This window comes from Ammospiza caudacuta, chromosome 15 (genome assembly GCF_027887145.1).
Source record: "Ammospiza caudacuta isolate bAmmCau1 chromosome 15, bAmmCau1.pri, whole genome shotgun sequence".
Classification (NCBI taxonomy): domain Eukaryota; kingdom Metazoa; phylum Chordata; class Aves; order Passeriformes; family Passerellidae; genus Ammospiza; species Ammospiza caudacuta.
In genome coordinates, this window is record NC_080607.1 from 15,271,952 (window position 1) to 15,291,336 (window position 19,385).

The 19,385-nt window shown below is 46.3% G+C and overlaps 1 protein-coding gene across 1 annotated transcript in view; it reads right to left on the minus strand.

Annotated features, from left to right (window-relative positions):
• Positions 1-8,616: 8,616 nt before the first annotated feature.
• CDH4 (cadherin 4) overlaps positions 8,617-19,385 on the minus strand; it is a 415,329-nt gene continuing 404,560 nt past the window's right edge. Inside the window, exons 12-16 of the mRNA XM_058814611.1 lie at positions 18,115-18,348; positions 16,415-16,648; positions 12,164-12,303; positions 10,186-10,350; positions 8,617-8,823 (exon numbers count right to left, since the gene is read on the minus strand). Of these exons, the coding sequence (XP_058670594.1) occupies positions 8,617-8,823; positions 10,186-10,350; positions 12,164-12,303; positions 16,415-16,648; positions 18,115-18,348 (980 nt within the window). The remainder of the gene's footprint in view (positions 8,824-10,185; positions 10,351-12,163; positions 12,304-16,414; positions 16,649-18,114; positions 18,349-19,385) is intronic.

The following is a 19,385-nucleotide window of genomic DNA, read 5'->3' on the forward strand; positions in this document are numbered from 1 at the left end:
GCTAATGAGAATTTCTTGTCAGGCTTGTCCCAGGTCCCCTGAGCCAGCATGGCCGTGGCACTGCAGCAATGTTTGGTTGTTCTGGGATGGATATTTGCTCTTGGCTTCATGCCTTTTACAAGAGCACAAATGTAATGTCAAAAGAAACCACTTTCGTAATGTACTTAGAAGTTAAATATTTTATACAGTACTATGGTGATGTGATGTATTGCCTTCCTGACGTTGCTTTTTGCCTGAGGTCTGGAATTTGGGCTCATCTGTGGGACTGCATTCCTATATCCTCTCCTCTGTGGGCCTTTTTCATAGGGTGCTGAATTCCTTTCTGTCCCCACAAAATACTAAAAAGCAGCTCAACCCCAGTTTGTGGTACAATGTGAATTCTGATCAACCCATGGTTATTGTTGGAGCCCTCAGGATCAATAGCTCTGTATTAAAGCAAGGCACTCCCTCCTTCTCCAGGCATGAGGTGAGGGAAGATTTGTGATGATGAATGTGTGTCAGTCTGAGCTGGCTGCCAGCACTCAGCACAGGCCAGGGACCCTCACACAAATGTGAATATCTGCATGTCTGATTTGCACTCCCTCACACAAATGTGAATATCTGTGTCTGATTTGCACTCCCTCACACAAATGTGAATATCTGCATGTCTGATTTGCACTCCCTCACTCACATGTGAATATCTGCATGTCTGATTTGCACTCCCTCACACAAATGTGAATATCTGTGTCTGATTTGCACTCCCTCACACAAATGTGAATATCTGCATGTCTGATTTGCATCCATCCCAATCAATAAGGTTTTCACACACCAGGATTAGCTGGGTTGCCCTTTATACCCTGAGGTGACTCAAACTACTTCATCAAGTAATGAGTTTGGCTATAGATAGCACAGGTTAATGACATGGTTGTTATGTACTCAGTTACAAAGCTTCCATGTGGCCTCAGGTATCATAAATCTGCTTTATGAAGATTGGGAGTATTGACAGAGACCCGATTCTGACTTTTTCCTTCTGCAGCCTGCCAGGGATTTTTGACAATCCACTTTCAGCAGCTTCCAGCACAGGCAGAGAGAGACTTTATCTCTCTGAGGAAAACTTCTGGGTGAACACCAACTTGTTTTTTATTTGCCAGCATTTGTGTGTGCTTGGAGAGTAAAACAGAGCCAGGATAAGCACAAGCCAGAGGGGCTGAGCTAATTCTCCAGACCAAGGTGAGTTTGAACTCTTCTGAATGACACTGGCTGGACAAACCAGCCCAGCTGTCTGTCTGTCCTTCCCATCTCACCCCCAGCCAATCCTTGTGCCCAGCTGTGCATCTCAGTTTAGCAGCTGCTGAGCATCAAATGATTCTTCTGCATTTTTATTGCCAGCACCAGCCTCAGGGAAATCCATGGCACTGGATCTTGCCCACCAAGGCAAACCAGGAGCTGCTTACACGGAGATTTAATGACTAAAATTGGCTCAAATGGGAGCTGCTGCTCTAAATGCTCTCCTTGCAGGGTCACTGTGTGGTTTGGGGTTCGTGGCCCTGCACACAGTGGGAGCCAGGCCCCAGGCTGTGGATTCCCAATTAGCTGGGGAGGGACCATTTTCCTGTGGCTGCAGGTGGAAGTGACCCTTCTAAAGCCACTGATCACTAATTAATTAAGGCAAAACCTTGAAGCAAAGTTTCCCTTCCAACCCTGTTACTGAGTGCAGCTCACCAAGGCCTCTGGACCTTTCAGCAAAGGTTTTGGGTCATTTGGGTTAGGCTGGCTTACAAACCACCTTTACAAGGAGGTGGATGAAAGGTGTGGATGGGGATGTCCCTCCTCCCCAGCCCTCTGATCCCCATGGACAAGGGGATGGATGAGGGCAGCAGCAGGGAGGGCAAAGCTGCCAGCAAGTCCTGGCTTTCCACAAAACCCCAGGGGTAGTCAGGAGGGTCTATTAAATTTGTAACTAAATTCTATTTCAAATTCTGGTGTATGACTTGGGGAAAAAAAAAACCCAACCCAAGTGCCTATAATAAGAACTGTGATAGTAATTGTTATTTTTAATTTTGGTACAAAAGTCCCTGGATTTAGGGGAGGGCAGCTGTTTCCATCAGCTTAGGAAAACTATTCACATGGTCAAAGTTAAGCATGCAGCTCAGTCATTTGAGGAACAAGACTTTGTGCAGGCAGATAAGAGCCTAATAACACAATGATGAGAGCCCAGCCTTCCACTGATAGCAGAAACTAATATTTGTGATGCAACAGTCTTGCATTATTCAGTGGCTAAAGATAATTCTAAGAAACAGAACAGCTTGAGAATTAGCTAAACTAGCAATAAAATATTCTTAGCTGACTCTGGGGGGAAGTAAATTGCCATGTACAGGATTTGCATTCATCTTAATGTTCATTAAAAACGAGACAGCACTGCCTTCCACACGCTTGGCCAGAGCAGCTGCACAGATCCCTGGAGTGTGACCTGCTGGCCCCACTCAGCCCTGGGCCCTTGAGGCCTCCCCAACTCATGGCATGTGTGGGTTGGGGTTGGGCTGAGGGATGGAGCCCCAAGTGTCCCCCTGGACACGTCCCCAGGGTGCCCTGAGCGATGGCTGCCAGCACTGATTGCTAATTGTGCCCAGCACTGATTGCTAATTGTGGCCAGCACCAGGGGGTTTGTCCCTTCTCCCAGGGGTGAAACTGGCGTGGAAAAGCAGCTGCAGAAAAGCAGGAGTGTTGGCCCTGGAGGAGATGCGCTGCTCACACAGCAATGCTGACGTGAAGGGTTTGCACACTCACATCTCCAGCCGTGACTTTGCTCCTGCACTTGCAGAGAAGGTGGAGAAATACAGCTGGGAGAAGCAAGCTCAGGTTTCCAGCAGACCATCAGCTGGCCCAGGGTGCTCAGTCGTTCCTCAAGACCTTTTTGGACCATTCCTGTTCCCTGGCAGTGGGCAGGTGGAGGGGCTGGATGCCCTGATGCAGCAGTCAGGGGTGACCAATGTGTTAGCATAAATTCCTGAATATGCTGGAATTGTGCTAAAGCACAAAGATCTGGGGCTGCAGGAGTGAAATCACCACCCAACTGATTTGCACCAACAGCTCAGTGCAGCAGAAATGGATCACTTTGGGATGTGTGAGGAACCTGCATCACCTCAGCCATAATCCAAACAACAGAGGGGGAGCCACACTCCTGCCTTTAATGGACACAAATTTCTGCAGGAGCACCCAAGATCTCCAAAAGCCCCACTGATGTTTGTGCACCTGCAGCCAGATCACCCCTTGCTGGCTCACTGTGAGTATAAGAGCCACAAACAGTGACTGAGCTGGGGTGGACATGTGGGGAACATGAAACATGAAAAATGAAACAACTATTAATAATAATTGTAATAGTAATAGTAGTAGTAGTAGTAATAATAATAATTAATAATAATAAGCAAGTGAGACTATTCAAAAGGGGGACTTTATTTTTATTACACTGGAGCCAGGCGTCAGTGCGCCAGTTCAGCTTTGATACACAATAAATCAGCAAACCTGTCACTCAGTTTGGAAACCAAGATTGCAGTGGCACTAAAAACACATTGAAAACATTTACTTTCTTCCCTTTTTTTTTTTTTCCTCTTTTGTTTTTGGTACAAAAATGGTACAAACAACAATACAAAATATTTGTGCTGTTGGCGGTTACAAAAAAAGGTTTTTGAACTGGGTTAACGGACGCAAACTTTTGCTTTTGCTTCAGCGTGAATACAGCAGAACAGCAGAAGTCTTCCTTGAGAACAACCACAGTCATGCGGGCTGCTACACAGCTTCTCCATCAGAAAGGAAACATGCAAAATCATCATTAAAATTAAAATAATTAAAAAAAAAAAAAAGTGCTCCAATTATACATCTACATGTTGTTGTTGTTGTTTTTTCCCCTATTAGGTTTGTAGCGTCAAGCACTAACTACGTTATGTACACTGTGTGTGAACAGTTGTATTTGGGGTTGGTGTGGACTGGAAAGAACTTTTATTTTCCCCATGAAACCGAGTTAATTTGTGTGGGAGATACCTACGTTGTCTGGCTGCTGTTCTAAACACTTGCATTCATCGTGACACAGCATTTTCCCCCCTCCCCTACTGTTTTTTTCACACTTAAAATTAAAAGCTCCAAAAGACATCACAAATAAAAGTCCTGTATTTTACCTTTAATACGTATTTTTTTTTTTTTTTAGATTAAACAAAGTTGCAATCTTGGCATATTGTGTGGTACAGACGCTGCACTGACCATTACTGTTCTTCAATGCCTGAGCGTCCACCCTACGAGAAGCAGTCACAGCCACCTCTGAAAGCCCACTTCTGAAGGCTGGATTTGGACCTGACTGTCCCTAAAAATCCACGGGAGCAAACTCCCCATCACCATTGCACAGCTGCCAATGGCATTGCCTGGTCCGACAAAAAAGGGAGGAAATGGAAAACACAAAACTAGAAGCGAAACCATGACTAGAACGTGTGACACCTAGAACAGACTTGCCTATTTACTGTCATTAATGACCTGCTGAATCTCCTCCTTGCCTTGCAAAGCATTTCTGTGACTGATGCTGCTCCCAGTTTCAGGCTATGTGACAAACAGACCACCAGGGCTGCGGGCCATGCTCTGCCTGTGGGTACCCAGTGACGCTGGACCTGCACAGCCCTGCCCTGGGGATGTGCAATCCTCATCCTTAGGAGGAGGGGAGGCCACCACGTGTCCGGCCCCAGTGCCCTGGAACTCACTGTCCCCAAGCCTTAGACAGCAGGGAGAGCTGTGGTGGTGTCCCCTGGCAGTGCTGTGGGGTAACAGGGTGGGACAGGGTGTTTTAGGGACAGGATACCCTCCACCTGGCTGAAAGCGAGTCCTTCCCCACTGCCCTGAAGGGTACAAAGAGTGGGGATCACTTCTTCAAACAGTTTAATGTTTTAGTTTAGATTAGTCAGGGAACAGGGACTTGGTGTCAATGCATTAACCCCTCCTGTGGCCTCTCAGCATAAACAGCAACTACAGGCTCAGCCAAAGGGTTCTTTGCCTCAGCACAGCTCCTTGTAAGCCACCATCACCTCCAACTGCAACTGGTTGTCACTGTGTCACATCCATGAGGACCAGAGAGGGACAGAGTGATGGCAAAGTCACCTTGTCAATGGGACCCCGTGGATTAATGTAAATGTTCTTAGCTGGGTTACAAACCACCAGTAACATCAGCAAGCAAAGAGGTTTGTAAAAAGTGTTCTGTTTTCATTGCTGGATGTGCCCCTTGCTTACCTTCCATGGGTCCCACTGTGAGGAAAGTGGCCTGAGGCTGCTGCTGCTGCTTGTGGGGCTGTAAATCTCAGAGAGGGAGGAGAAAGGGAGGAGAAAGGGGAAGAGGAAAAGAAGGAAGAGGTCCTGCAGAGGGAGACTGAACAGAACTGGGTCAAAACACAATAATCTGGTTGGTTTGATTTATAGGCTCATGGTATTGGAACGGCTGGATTGCAAATGCTGCAGAAAAAAATTTCTGCTGATTTTAAAAAAATTCGCCAATGGAAACAGGTTGGTTTATTTTTAATCACTCGTTGTTCGACTTAGGTTGCATAAATTCTTGAAAACCTGAAATGTTTAGACAAGCTGAAGTCAGACAACATCCCCTTCATGGCTCCTTTCACTGCTGGGGAGAGGTGCACTGCTGATGGCCTGGAGCTGCCATCCCACATCCCTGGCAGCCCTTCCCTACCTGAAACCCCCCATCCCAGCCAAAACCACAGCAGATGTCAAGCACCAAGCGCTCTGAGCAGGGACTGAGCTGCTCTCCTGGGTAAGCAGTGCCAGGTGGATGGCAGGGCACAGCTCACAGCAGAGACCTGGCTTTGCAGGATCCACACGAGCGTTCCAGGAGCTGGCAGGCAGTGGCACAACCCAAGGGATGGAGAACCACTGGCATCACCTGGTCCTCCAGCTGAGTCCTCCTCCCGTGTCGTGACGAGGCTACGGCGACGGACACCAGCAGCAGGAAACACCAAGAGCATTTTTATTATTCACTGTGCCTGTGCCCAGGCAGCTTCTGCAGAGGTGCAAAGCCCTGGTGGTGAAATTTTCCAGCCCGTGGCTTTTCCAGAAGAAACAGGGAAGAATCAAGAGTGGGTAAGGAAAAGAGGCTGCAGGGCCATGCAGCCTCTGTGCCAGGGAACAGGGGCTGTGAGGTTTGCCAAGAGTGGTCGAGAGGAGGGGGACAGCACATGGCAGAAGCAAACCAAGACTTTCATGGTGGTCACACAAGATGATTGAGTTCACAGCAATGGAATGGGAATCTGGAAGGGTGTCAGGTGCTGCCAGCCCATGCCTGCCCGTGTGTGACATCCTCACCTTGCTGCTGCTATCAGCACCGTCCCTCTCCTCTGAGGTCCACACAATTTCCTCCTGGTTTCCTCAAGAACCTTGGGTGAGAGTGAGTTTGCTCTCTGAGCTGTGAAAGACAAACTGACCCATTGACTGGCTGACCAAGACAAAAAGAAAGATCTCACCCTTGGTAGTTGATAACATCCTGGTAACACTGAAGTCCCCTCGGGCAGACTTTTACCATATTCCACTTCATACAAGACACATTTCAAATGCTCATTAATTTACAGAAATTGCATTTTATAGAAAATATGATACAATGAAATATAAAATGCACTAGGAGCATTTCAAAAATTTATAGAGACGATCTTGCAGCCCAGTTTACCCTCTGAAAGGCGCCCACTCATCACCCCAAGCTCTCGTCCTCTCATTCTCGCTCTCATGTGCACGCGCTCGCTCCCCCCGCCTCCCCCCCTTTAACTCTTAGCATTCAACTTGAGAATCAATAGAGATATCAAAAAAAGCATGATTATCCCCTGGATAATCACCTTCCAATACTGTGCACATTCTTGGATTTAAAGGAAAATATATCTAAGCACTTTTACAAGTTTTAGCGAACCCACTGCAAAATCGTCTGCAGAATATAAAACACAGGTAATCCAAGATTTCATAGCACATTAATTAAGTGGCTCATAATCCATTAAATGTGGTTTATATTACACATCCATGCAGTCTAAATCATTTTACAAACATTAGACATAAACCCACTAGTCCAAATCAGTAAAGGAAAAATGTAATAAAAAAAGCTAATAACTATTTGTTATTGGTTAAACTGACCCTACATATAAACTAGGTAGTTTGCTACCATTTATAATACTGATGTTGAATTATGCCTGGATGCTGCGAAACCTCTTGCTTACTTGGCAATGCTTGAGCATATTAACCACAAGATACTTAACAGGCCCTCGTTGCACTTCTCCAAAAAAACACATTTACTACAGATAGCAGCGCCTACCCATCGAATAGAAAGGACACACATTAGCTGAGTTACACGATGTTGTTGAGCTTTGGCTACTAATGCTCCAAGGCATTAATGTGGAACTAGACTAACTCCATACTCAGGGATGGGAGCAGTGTGGGTAAGCTGTCCCTGTCCTCGGCACTGCCTCGGCCGCGAGCGCAAACCCTGCCTCAGCCCAGGAGAGCAGCACCAGTGCTGGGCATCCTCAGGGATGGGGGACACCATCACCACCATCACCACCATCACCTCCTCCTCCTCCACCTCACCCCGGCGGCATGTCCGTGGGAGCCAAAACACGGCGATAGCAGAAAAACAAACAGATGGGCCTTTGGTCATGTCACCATTTACTTCGGAGGGTTTAGGCAAGGGCTGTCGGAGATTTCTGTTGCAATAACCAAAGGCTTTATCAATGCTATAGTTCTATGCAGCTACATTGAGTGTGACCAGGGGCCAGCAGAGCCCTCTGGTCAGTATTTTGCATCTGATAACACTGAATTATATACAACATGATGACTAGTTCACCACCTGCTGAGGCTTAAAGATGGCTGTTAAGATTTTGACTCAAAACATCTCCCCCCCCCTCCCCACCCCCCCATCTTCTTCCAACCCAGAATGAGTCACCCCCTTAAAAAAAACCAACAAAATGAAACAAAACAAAAAAAGGCAAAAAAGAAACAATCTCCACAGTTCCTTTTTGTTAACTCCTTCCCAGCTAGAACTGGCTTAGGGTCACAGGGAGTGCTGCCCAGGATGGTTGTATGTTTGTTTTCATCACTCCTGAGATTGAAGGGAATCTGACACATGCACCAAAAGGCACTTTCAAATATATATATATATATATATATTTTAAAAACAGTGCTTCTGTTCTAAGAAATTCAAGTTAAGACAGAGTGCCTTTCACTCTCTTTAGTCATAAAGCAGGTAAACGAGCAATATCCCAGCTGACATTAAAAAAACAAAAAAAAAACCCAAAAAGAAACCTGCAGCAGAGACAAGTGTTCATGCGAGACAGCTCAATATTCTAGGAAAAAAAAAATACAACAGAAAAAAAATGAAAAAAAAAAAAGAAACCTCCTATATCACCACTAAAAATAACAATACAGTCAGCAGGGGATATTAATTAAAAAAGCTGCCACATCTGTACAGTTCTTGCTCCTGCATCGGCTCTTTTCGTTAACGTTGTCTGTGGGTTCGTTGGTTTTTTTTGTTTCTTAATTTTTTTTCTTCCTTCTTCTTCTTTTTTTTTTTTTTTAAATTTTTTTTTTTTTTGTTTTGTTTTGTAACAAGATGAGGTCAGTTTAATCTTCCTCTCCTCCCCCGTACATGTCAGCCAGTTTCTTGAAGCGGGGCCCCCAGTCGTTCAGGTAGTCGTAGTCCTGGTCCCCGGAGCTGGAGGAGTTGAGGGAGCTGACGGAGCCCGCGGTGGAGCCGCTGCCCTCGTAGTCAAACACCAGCAGGGAATCGTAGGGGGGGGCTGTGGGGTCGTTGTCTGCTGCACGCAGGCCCTGGGGGGGTGAACGCATGGAGTTAATGCCCACCGTGGGGTTTGAGGGCTGGGGGGATGTTTCGGATCCCTGCAGCAAAGCTAAAAGGGAAAAATGAATGGCCTGGGGCTTCCCGGGTGCAACTCCCGGTAGAGACCTCTCAGCTGCCCCCAGCACAAAACCCAGTAGCTCCCAGTCTCCCTAAAATGACTCGTTATTTCCAATTGTTTATTTACAATGATCCATCCTGGCTCTGAAAAGCTTTCTGTCCTGCCAGCGTGCCCCTGCTGGGGTTGCCTGTTGCGATTTCCATCTTAGCCAATAAACCAAAAGCAAGCACCCTTCCTCCCCCACCAATATTTAAACTCTGGTGTTTTTCATTCCTTTAGGAAAACAAAATATAAAAAAAAAAAATCACTCCTGGCAAAATTGTGCAATTAGGACAGATGTGGGGTGTAGAATCCTGGGCAGAGGGCTGGGGAGCATTGCTGCTCCTGCGCAGCGTGGGCAGCAGCGTGGGCAGGCCATGGAAATGGCCTCGGGATATGGGGAAAAAGAATTGCTTTGCTGTAGAGCCCAGCGTCAGGAAAAGCCTCATGGAATAGCCCTGCAATAAAGCAAATGTTCCACATTCCCACCTTCAGAGGCCCTGACCTCAGTGTGGGGAGATGGAACTGGTTTCAGCAGCAGGGGCGTGTGTGAGGAGAGCGAGTCTTCATGGATGTGTGCAAATGTGAGAGGAGGATGGGCAAAGGGACAAAGGAAAGAGGGATTTTAATGATGAAAATGAGAAAAGCACAGCAGGAAATGCATGTAATAATAGAATTAAATGGCTGTAACATTTATTTTTCTGGCTTAGGAAATGGATGGTGTGCTTTGTCTTGGAGGAAATAATGCATTGATTGGTTTGTAACCACTCAATCACTCAAAACTAAAAATGAGATAAGAAATACCAACCGGATAGATATTTGTACAGGCAGATAAAGGAGAAGTAATCTAATATAAAATAAAGAAACTCTCTCTGATTGAGTGTCTCTGTGCTGCAAACTCTTTGAGGCTTTACACCAAATAGAGCTTACGAGGAAGGCACAGACTGCTGAAATAATTACAAGTCCAGGAGCCACAAATGGCTCATTCTGCCTGGGTTCTGAAAAGCATGGTGGTTGTAACACCCACAAGACAGAAATCTTGGGCTTTTTGCTGGTTCAATGCCTTCATTAGGCCAAGCCCTGCATCCTCTGCTCATACCAATCCTTCCCCTGGCTGGCCTCACATTTCTGGCCTGAGCAGTCGCACTGCTTGTCCCGTGCAATCAGGGAAACCTGACTTTAGCTGGCTGCTCAAGCTTTGAAGATGTGACACAGGACCCCCTACAGAACATACCTCGTTAATAAAATCACCAATATCCCCTGGATGTGGGATTACTGGTCTTATGGGATACTGTGGCTCAGCACCAATAGGTCTTTCATCCACCCTTCTGACTCCAGGTGTCTTGTTGAGCACGTGATCCATGGTCTCTGGCTGCTGGAGCTGGCTTAAATCGTAATCCTGTGACAAATGGGAAGGCACAGTGTGAAACCCTGAGCTTTTCCTTCAGATCACCTACTCACTCCATGTGCAAACAAGTCAAGGGCTCTAATTCTGTTTCAGGTGAAGTTTGATGGCAAATCTTATCCCTGGGTATGTAGCACCTCCATCTGAATTACAGATGAACCTGACCTCTGAGGAGCTCATAAAATTGACTTCCTAAGAGTGTATCTTATAAGTTAAATTAAGTATTTAAATACTTTCTGAATATTTCACACATATTCATCCCTAAATATTTGGGATGAAACCCTGGCTTTTGTTTGTGCGCATAGATGTACACATAACTTTTTTGATAAAATAGACAATATAATGTAGAGACACAGAGTTAGTAGACATATTATTGCAATTACATTTCTACAGAAGTAAAAACATTAAAATGTGTATTGCATTTATGCATGTAGACCTTTCAAAGTAATTATGTTCTTTTTGCTTGTGAAAAATCCCAACAGAATAGGTTTCTATAATGAAATGAGAACCAGGTAATATTTCATTAAAAATGTATTCATGTAGGTAATGGTGGTTTGCTGCTTATCCTTTTGCTGTTATTTTTAATGAATCCTTCCTAAAATATTTAAGCCCACTGTGTAGTTGCCTGAAACCAGATACTTCAGCTACTTGGAATGCTTAGAACAGTGCTTTGTTCTACCAGGAAAACTATCCTTGTGCTCAGATGGGGATGACTGAATCTCCAGGAGCAAGATTTATAAATAACTTGACAGCAACAGGAAAAAAAAGAAATGTTAATTGCGAGGATTTTTCTGTGGAATAAGGACTTTTCAAGGTTTGGGTAAACTCTTGCCTCAGAGTTTTCCGTGGCAGCTCTCACCACTCTCACCTGCTCACCACCAGGACCTCCATGGCAGGATGTGCTGCACTGGTTTTGGGGATCCCTAAGCACTGACCTGGAACCATGCAAGCCAATTCAACAAGCAAAAATAAAGCCATTACACAATGTACAGCCACATAATCGGCATGAACATCATATCTGAGAGTGTCCTGGGCTCTTCACTCATGTTTGGCAGGAGTAAAAAACCGGTGACTTCAACACGAGTGACCCAACTTTGCTATTTTAGCTGAGGAATGGCACAGGCAGCAGTGGAAAAAAACATCCCAGGAGTGCAGGCCAGAGAGGTTTTCATGAATATCAGCACTGGTGTCTGTAGGAAGAGCCACTGGAGGAAAAGCTGACGTGTTCAGGCAGCCTGTGGCTCAGGGCTCTGCCACCCAGCACAGCTTTGCCACCGCGCGCTGCGTCGCGAGAGAAAATCCCCAAATCTCTTCAGACATTTCTCACAATCCACGTCCAGAAATTAAAAGAAATTAAAGGCACATTAGAGATGATTAAGTAAATGCAGGGAAAGCCCACAGAAGATCAAGCAAGCCACAGGGGTGGGCAGGGCTGTAGCTGCTGGCTGGTTTTACAAAGATCTCTGGTAAAACACACAATTTTAATTACTTAAATCACAGAAATATGGTTTGAACATGAGTGTCAATGGAGTGATTTATAGTCCTTCTCCAGGAAGGTGCCTAGGGGGTAGAAAAATCCCTGTGGCACTGGCCTCCTGGCATCATCCTGCTTGCACAGGAGGGTGTCCCACTAATATTCTGAATGTTCTGGACCTGCTGTCCTTCCACCACACCAGGGAAGCCAATAAAGCTGCCTGGCCATAAATAAAAGAACACAACCCTTTGCACGTATTTTACTAAAAATATTTTTTTTGAGAGTACAGATTGCCCAGCTGCTCCTTGGCCACAGCTCAGGGTCTCTCCTCACCTGATCCTCCTCTCCACCTCCCTCTTCATCATATTTGAGGATGTTGTCCCTGACGTCGTCCTCGGGGTCGATGAGCAGCTGCTTGGTGTGCCGCTCCTTCTCCCTCCGCTTCATCCACACCACGAACAGCAGGACCATGGCTGCAACGGGGACAGGCTGGGTCAGCTGGCACCTCCTGCAGCACCAGGCCAGGCTCAGGGTGTCCCAACTCCTCACCTACCCCCGCCCACTGCAGAGAACCCCACTGGCTGCTGGCAGGAGGAACAAAATGTTAACCTATTGTGTGGTCTGGTTTTTAAAGGAGAGATCAGTGAGAGCTGTAAATATTGTGACAGATTCCCACTACAAACATTTCTTTAAGATCCATCACCGATGCTGACTGAGCTGATATTAATCACGAGTAAGACACACAATCAAAGGAGAAGAAACCAGAAAGTGTGAATACTGCAGCTCTCTGAAAATATTTGATCTGAATCCTGAGTTTTCAGGATTAGATTTCCACCTTTATTTTATTCAGGGATATAAAGATGGAGGGAAGAGAGCTGCAGAGAAGGAAACAGGTGCAGATACCCAGCATTTGTGCACAAGGGGCTGTTCCAGCAGCATGGCACAGGTTCAGCCCATGCAGGTCATGAGCCCTGACTGTGACAGTCTCTGCTGTTTCCTGCAGTTGGCCAGGCAAGACTGATCTGGGGAGGATGCACAACACTGAGTCCTGTAATCCAATTTGGCATCCCTCATATTCCTCTTTGGTCCACGAGGGAGGCTCTTTAGACTTCTGAGATCAGATTAGCCAGGACATTAGCACATGCATTTGGCCATCGACTTGGAAAGCAAATCTCAGATCATCTGAAATCCTTTCAGAGAGCAGGGCTAGCTTTGCAGAACGAGGGAGAGCAAATCTGGTAGCACACAGCCAAGCTCCTCAGGCATCAGCATTTGCATGCCAGGCTTGGCCACTCTCTCTCAGCACAGTAACAGCGGGACATGAGCAGTTCTTGAATCATGAGAAATTTTTCCCTTCTAAAACAACTTTACCCACAGGGAACACTGTCTCACTGCTCCTCAGCCTCACCCTTCAGAGGGACACCCACGTCCCAGGGGCTGGCTGTGTGCTCCCTGTGAATTACTGCATGCAAGAATATCTGGGAACTCAAGTCTCCACTGCCATAAGGCAGCCAGGTCTTGTCTTCTCCAAGAAGGTGTTAATATGTTCATTTTCATTCTTGAACTCAGTGGCTGCAAATAAAGCCCTGAAGAATGAAAGTTCAGCCTGGGCAGGTGCTGCAGCCACACCTCCCACTGCCTGCTGTCCCCTCCATTCTCCAAGCAAGCCCCACACTGAGCTGCAGTGGTGGCAATTTGCAGAAGGGAGCAATGGATGGACAGTGGAGATGGGAAGAAATGTCCCAGGTTCATTTCACCTCAGTCAACCCCAACTGTGCCAAACCAACTCAGCCAACCAAGCAAACTCAGGCAGGATGTGAGACCCCAAAATTTGGGGTTTTTAGCTGAGACCATAATCTGAGGACATCGATGGACATCCAGCCTGCAGGAGGATGAGGTTAGGAGGATCCAAATTCTTCCTCCCAGCACCAAAGTGTTTATACCCAACAGGAATTCAGTAAAATGGGTGAAGAGGACGGGACAGCTAATTACTGCCATTGTGTGCCAACTGGCACATCCCTGCCTGCCAGCTAACAGAATTGCTTTCAGATAGTTCAGCATTTCTTTAATGCTTATCCCAGATCTATTCAAGAAAGAAAAAAAGAAAAGGAAAGAAAATGTAACTCTCATCTGTAATATAAAACCTCAGCTATTTAGCAGACTATTGAAGTCCTTTTTTCATTGTTCCTTTTCAAGTCTCTCACAACAAGATACCTGACTGGTCCACAAAGACAATATTATAATGGTTACTGGGGTTTATCTTTTTATTTCCTCTTTTTTTTTTTTTAATGATACTTTTTCATGCACTTGTGGAAAAAATGGTGCCATTAATGCCTTTACAGTTACCTTGGAAAAAAAAACACCTTCAAAGTGTCAATGGTGGATGTAGTGCACTCTCCTTCCTTTTATTCACTCTGCAGAATGGGAAGTGCTATTACTGTTGTTAGAACCATTTTTGCTCTGCATGTAGTTTTCCTTGAAATCTATTGTCTTCACCCTTCACAATTTTTTACTGCATTGCTCTTCTAAATGTGTTATTTGTGCAGCTAATACATCAGGTAGCAAGAAGAAGAGAAAAACCCCTTTGAGCAAAGGTAAAGGCATAAAGTTCCTTCACAGGAGCAATCTTGGATCTGTCCCCTTGTTTCTTCTTCCTTTTAAAGTCATCCAACTTTGACCTGCTGACTCTAAAATGGACAAATAGCACAAGAAAATCACTCTTCTGCCTTTTTCTAGGCTATTGTTTAGAGGTCATGATATGAAACAGACAGAAAGGAGGCAAAACACTGGAAGGATGTAACTGTAAAACTGCTCATTGCAAATTACATTTTTCATCACTGATACAGTGCTTTGCAGCTCTCCAAGATAAAAAAAAAAGTCAATTAGAATTACAATGAATGTAAAAATAAGCTTTTGTAATAAAACCCGTAATTTAAAATGGGATAATGTATCTGAAAATGGAAAGAGGAATCTCTTAAATCAAATGTCCTTCAGCTGAAGTTAATTTCAGTCAATAGGATTTTCAACCTTTTTAAATTGTGTTTTAGCACTGGATTTATACAAGAGCAGCAAAAAGACGACCTGTGTTTAATCACCTCTGGGTGAGCCCAAACTTTGAGCCCAAGGGCAGCAGCAAACCTGCACAGCAAGAAGAGGTGAGGCTGATGAACACCTTCATCTTCATCGGGGTGTGCAACCATGGTGCCCCAACAAGCACCCTGGCTGAAGGGAGCAGCCAAAGCTGGGAATGGGGCAGGAACTGGGCACCGTGGCTGGGCACAGGGATGGATGTTCCATCAGCTCAGCTGGGCTGCACAAACACCCAGCTCCTTCCTCACCCTCCATGCTGATCCAGCAGATCAATCACACACCAATGCATTCCCAGCACCAGCCCAGGATGTGGATGAAGGCCAGGGTGACCCATTCTCCTACTGTACCCTGTCATGTCCCCATGAGGAGACACTTGGAGCATACATTGCTCTGTCTGTGCTCTGTTAAAACATACTGAGGGTAAATATTAAACGTGATTTAGCACCATAACTCTCATTAGCTTTAATGAGAGTCCCATGGATTCATCCTGTGGTTCTTGATTAATATTTACCTCATTGTTCATTTCAGCGCTTGCTTTTATCTATTCCTACTGTGCCAACTCCTGCTTGAAGTTATAATGATATAATTTTTACTTTTTAGATGTGTGCACACATGGTTATTGGTAATGCTCATGGAAGCTTGGGACTGACAGCACTCCTGGGCAAAAGGGAGAGTTTTGCCTCAAGGAAAGGGATGGCCAGTCCTTCTCTGTGATGTATCCCCAGTCCTCCATCATTTCTGACAAACTGGGAATCCTTCCTCTAAAAACACTCATAATCTCCCCAATCTGATGTAATTTTAAAAGCAATGGGAATAACTACCATTCCTCTTTTCCTTGGAACAACCAGAAAAACACAAGTTATGCACTGGCTTTGCAAGGGACTAGCACAACTCTCATAACCAGTGTATCTGGTAGTGGGAACCAGTATATCCACAGCCAGCTAGACACGAGAGCTGTGGGAGAATCTGACAGAGAAATTTGGAAGGAGCCTTCAACCTTTTCCTGCAAAATGTGGATGATCCTATCACACTCACTACTTACAAGTTGTTGTCAGATGTAATAATGTTTGCAAAGCTACTGGAAGTCTTAGAAAGACAGGTCTGACACAGGCAGAGCTCATTTTGCTGATGCTGCAGTGAAGGAGGTTTGAATGCAGATATGAACCACCTCCCCAGCCCAAGCTCAGGGACCTGCATGGAGCTTGAAAAATACAAGCTATAGGAAAGAACAACAGGGAAACATGAAGGAGGGTAGATTTAGAGCAGATTTTGGAAGAAATTCTTTAGTGTGAGGGTGTGGCACGGGTTGGCCAGAGAAGCTGTGCCTGTCCCATCCCTGGAAGTGTCCACGGCCAGGTTGGATGTGGCTTGGAGCAACCTGGGACAGTGGAAGGTGTCCCTGCCTGTGACAGGAGGGTTGGAACGAGATGAACTCTAAGGTCCCTTCCAACCCTCAGCAGTGTGTGTTTTCAGGCCAGGCCCTGTGGTACTCACTCAGCAGGATGATGATGCAGATCAGGATGGCAATGATGGCCCCGGTGCCCAGCCCCGCGGCAGCCACGGCGCCGATGGTGGTGCAGTCGCCGTTCTCGTCACACGGGCACACCTTCACCTTGATGACTGAGGTGTTGTACAAGGGGGGGTTTCCTGAGTCTGTCACGATGATGGGCACGTCGTACACTCCTGCTTCCAGGTACATGATCCGCAAACTGAGCTGGGCATAGTCCCCTGGAGACCGAGACAGACAGACAGACAGATGACAGGCACCGGTACAGCCTTGCAGCCACACCTGTGCAGGTTTCTCTGCCAGAGCTCTCTTCTGAGCCCTGCAGAAGAGCTTAGCAACAACACACCGGGCAGGACAGCTTCAGAGCTCTGCCCCAACAGTCTGGCCAACAAGCATCCTGTGCTTTGCCAAGTTCTGTGTGCTCTCACTGCTGCACTCAGCTACCTGCATGCCATTTGCAAATCCACTTGCATGTGTTCAAAACAGCATCAAACACAAATAGGAACACATGGATAGTGCTTCCTGAGGCTGGGCTGGCCCTGGCCACTTGTGCAGGTTTTGTACTCATTCACCCTTACCCCTTTTTTGGGTACTCACTAATGACAGGCACAGGATTTTGGGAACTCACTAATGACAGGCACAGCCAGGTAATCCCATTGTGACTGAGCCCTGAGCTGTGAGGGCACGAGCTGTTGCCCCTGGTCTAGCACCCTCTGCCAGACCTCAGCAAGAGGGACCAGCATTGAAGCCAAAACCAGCCCACAACTCCATGGTATTTTCCATCCTCTGCTGAAACTGCCAATAAGCAGAGCAATTAGGGCCATTTGTGGTTGCACGCTGCAATATAAAAATCCTTCACATACTGGTAATCTTCACACTTACCTAGCCCTCCTGGTTCCATGGTAAATTAAAAGGCTGCCTTTATGCAATTATGGTCAGAGAAATGAACATTGATCCTGATTGTGGCTTATGACAATTACACTGGAGGAACATAAGGAAGACTGATAATAGCTTTTTTCCCCTTGGCCATTATGGATGATTTATACTCTGTTCACTACTGATAACTGTTCATAATTATGAACTGCATTAAAAAAAGCCAAGTGCCAAGGCTCTTAGAGTTATACTGCAGGTCTGATACAAATCATTCCTGATTAACTATCTTGTCTATAACATCGGCCGTAATGTGCTTTAAAAAATAAAAATCGCATTAAAAAAAAGTGGGAAAGTTTTCAATTCGGAAGCCACATGTGGGGCTCATCAGCGAAGCGGAGCCCAGATGTGATGCAGACATCTTTTCATAAAAATCCTTTCTTTAGGATTTTCCTTCTGGGAAGCTGAGGCCCCAGAAAAAGAATGTAAACAATGGTTATCTGCTGCTGTGGAATGCAACAGGTGCACCTGTGATTGGTGGATGTGTATAATTAATGGCAATCAAGGACCGAGCTCTCTCTGGGACAGAGTCAGAGAGAGCTCCTTTGTTATCATTCTTTTCTATTCTATGCCTAGCTAGCCTTCTGAGAACTTTCCTTCCATTTCTTTTTAGTATAGTTATAATGTAGTATATATATCATAAAATAATAAACGGAGCCTTCTGATCACGGAATCAACATTCTCGTCTCTCTCTTCACCTCAAAACCCTTGTGACCACTGTCACACAGATGAGCTCAGGATTGCCTGCCCTGTTTACCATTGAGCCTGGAGATGGTCCAGTTCTTCCTCACTGCAGAGGGCACGCTGGGCAGCTCGAAGACAAAGGGCCCCACGTTGGGGTCGATGTCGGCGTCGGCGGCCGTGATGTTGATGACGTTGAGGTTGGGCTTCTCGCAGATCTGCGCCTCCTTGGGCAGCAGCTCGGGCGCGTTGTCGTTGATGTCGATCAGGTAGATCTGCAGCGTGCCCGTGCCGCTGGCTGGGGGGATTCCTGCACGGGAAACACCGACCTGTATTGCCAGGAGGAGCTTGCCCAGGGACCACAGAGACCCCCTGGCTCTGAACTGAGGCTCATGAGGATGAACCTTTTCCCACCATCTCCCCTCTCCAGGCAGCCTCGTGCTGCTGTAGCACCATGTCTGGGGCTGTAGGGTCACCATCACTCCAGCGGGATGGGAAGAGCAAGCAGAGGGATTGGCAACACCACACACTAGCCCCCTTTCTGCCTTCCAGGGCCAATAAACCAGGATTTTCACCTTCCCTCCCCGGACCTTATAAGGCACATACTGCACTTCCATGGTCCCTGCTTTATGTGGTATAAAACTTCCCCAAGCCTCCCAATGTTGCTGTTTTTCACTCCTGCAGAACAGGAGGTTGAGTTCTGCAGATCTGTAGCCTGCAGCAATGCCCCCAGTCAAACTAAAACTGCAAGCAGGTGATGCCAAGCTGCTCCTGCAAATCTTAGTAATGGCTGTTTTGAAGAAGAAAAACCATTAGAAAGAGAGCTGACAAGAGGAAGAAGAGGGCTTGGAGGGGAGAAAAACCTACATAGTGAAACCCATCGGTCAGCATTTACTGTAGCGCTTGCTGGCCAGTTTTCAGCTTTGCAGACCATTACTCTGCTTCAAAGAAAGCCCAGCATTGTCCCATATCCACCCCCAGCTTTAGTGGTGAGAGGTCCCTGCTCAAAGACCACAGTGTGAGCCACCACCAGACCTGCTGGGTCACTAACCCTCAGCAGCAGTGTTAGGTCCCACCACACAATTCCCCATCCTCTCCATGTCTGTCCCAACCAGCAGGGATGTCACAGCACAGCAGTCCTGGTCCTCCACCTCTTCTTGATGGAGACTCACATTTGTCAGACTAATGACTACTCACACAAAGTAGTATCTGCCCTGGCAGGAGAGAACAGCCTTCCCAGAAATGGCACAGTGTTTTTCTTTTTTCTCCCCACACGTTTATCTGGCAGCTCCGTGTTGGCCTGCCCTCTGCCTGCATGGCTTCAGCAATTCTTTTTAAAGTTTGTGT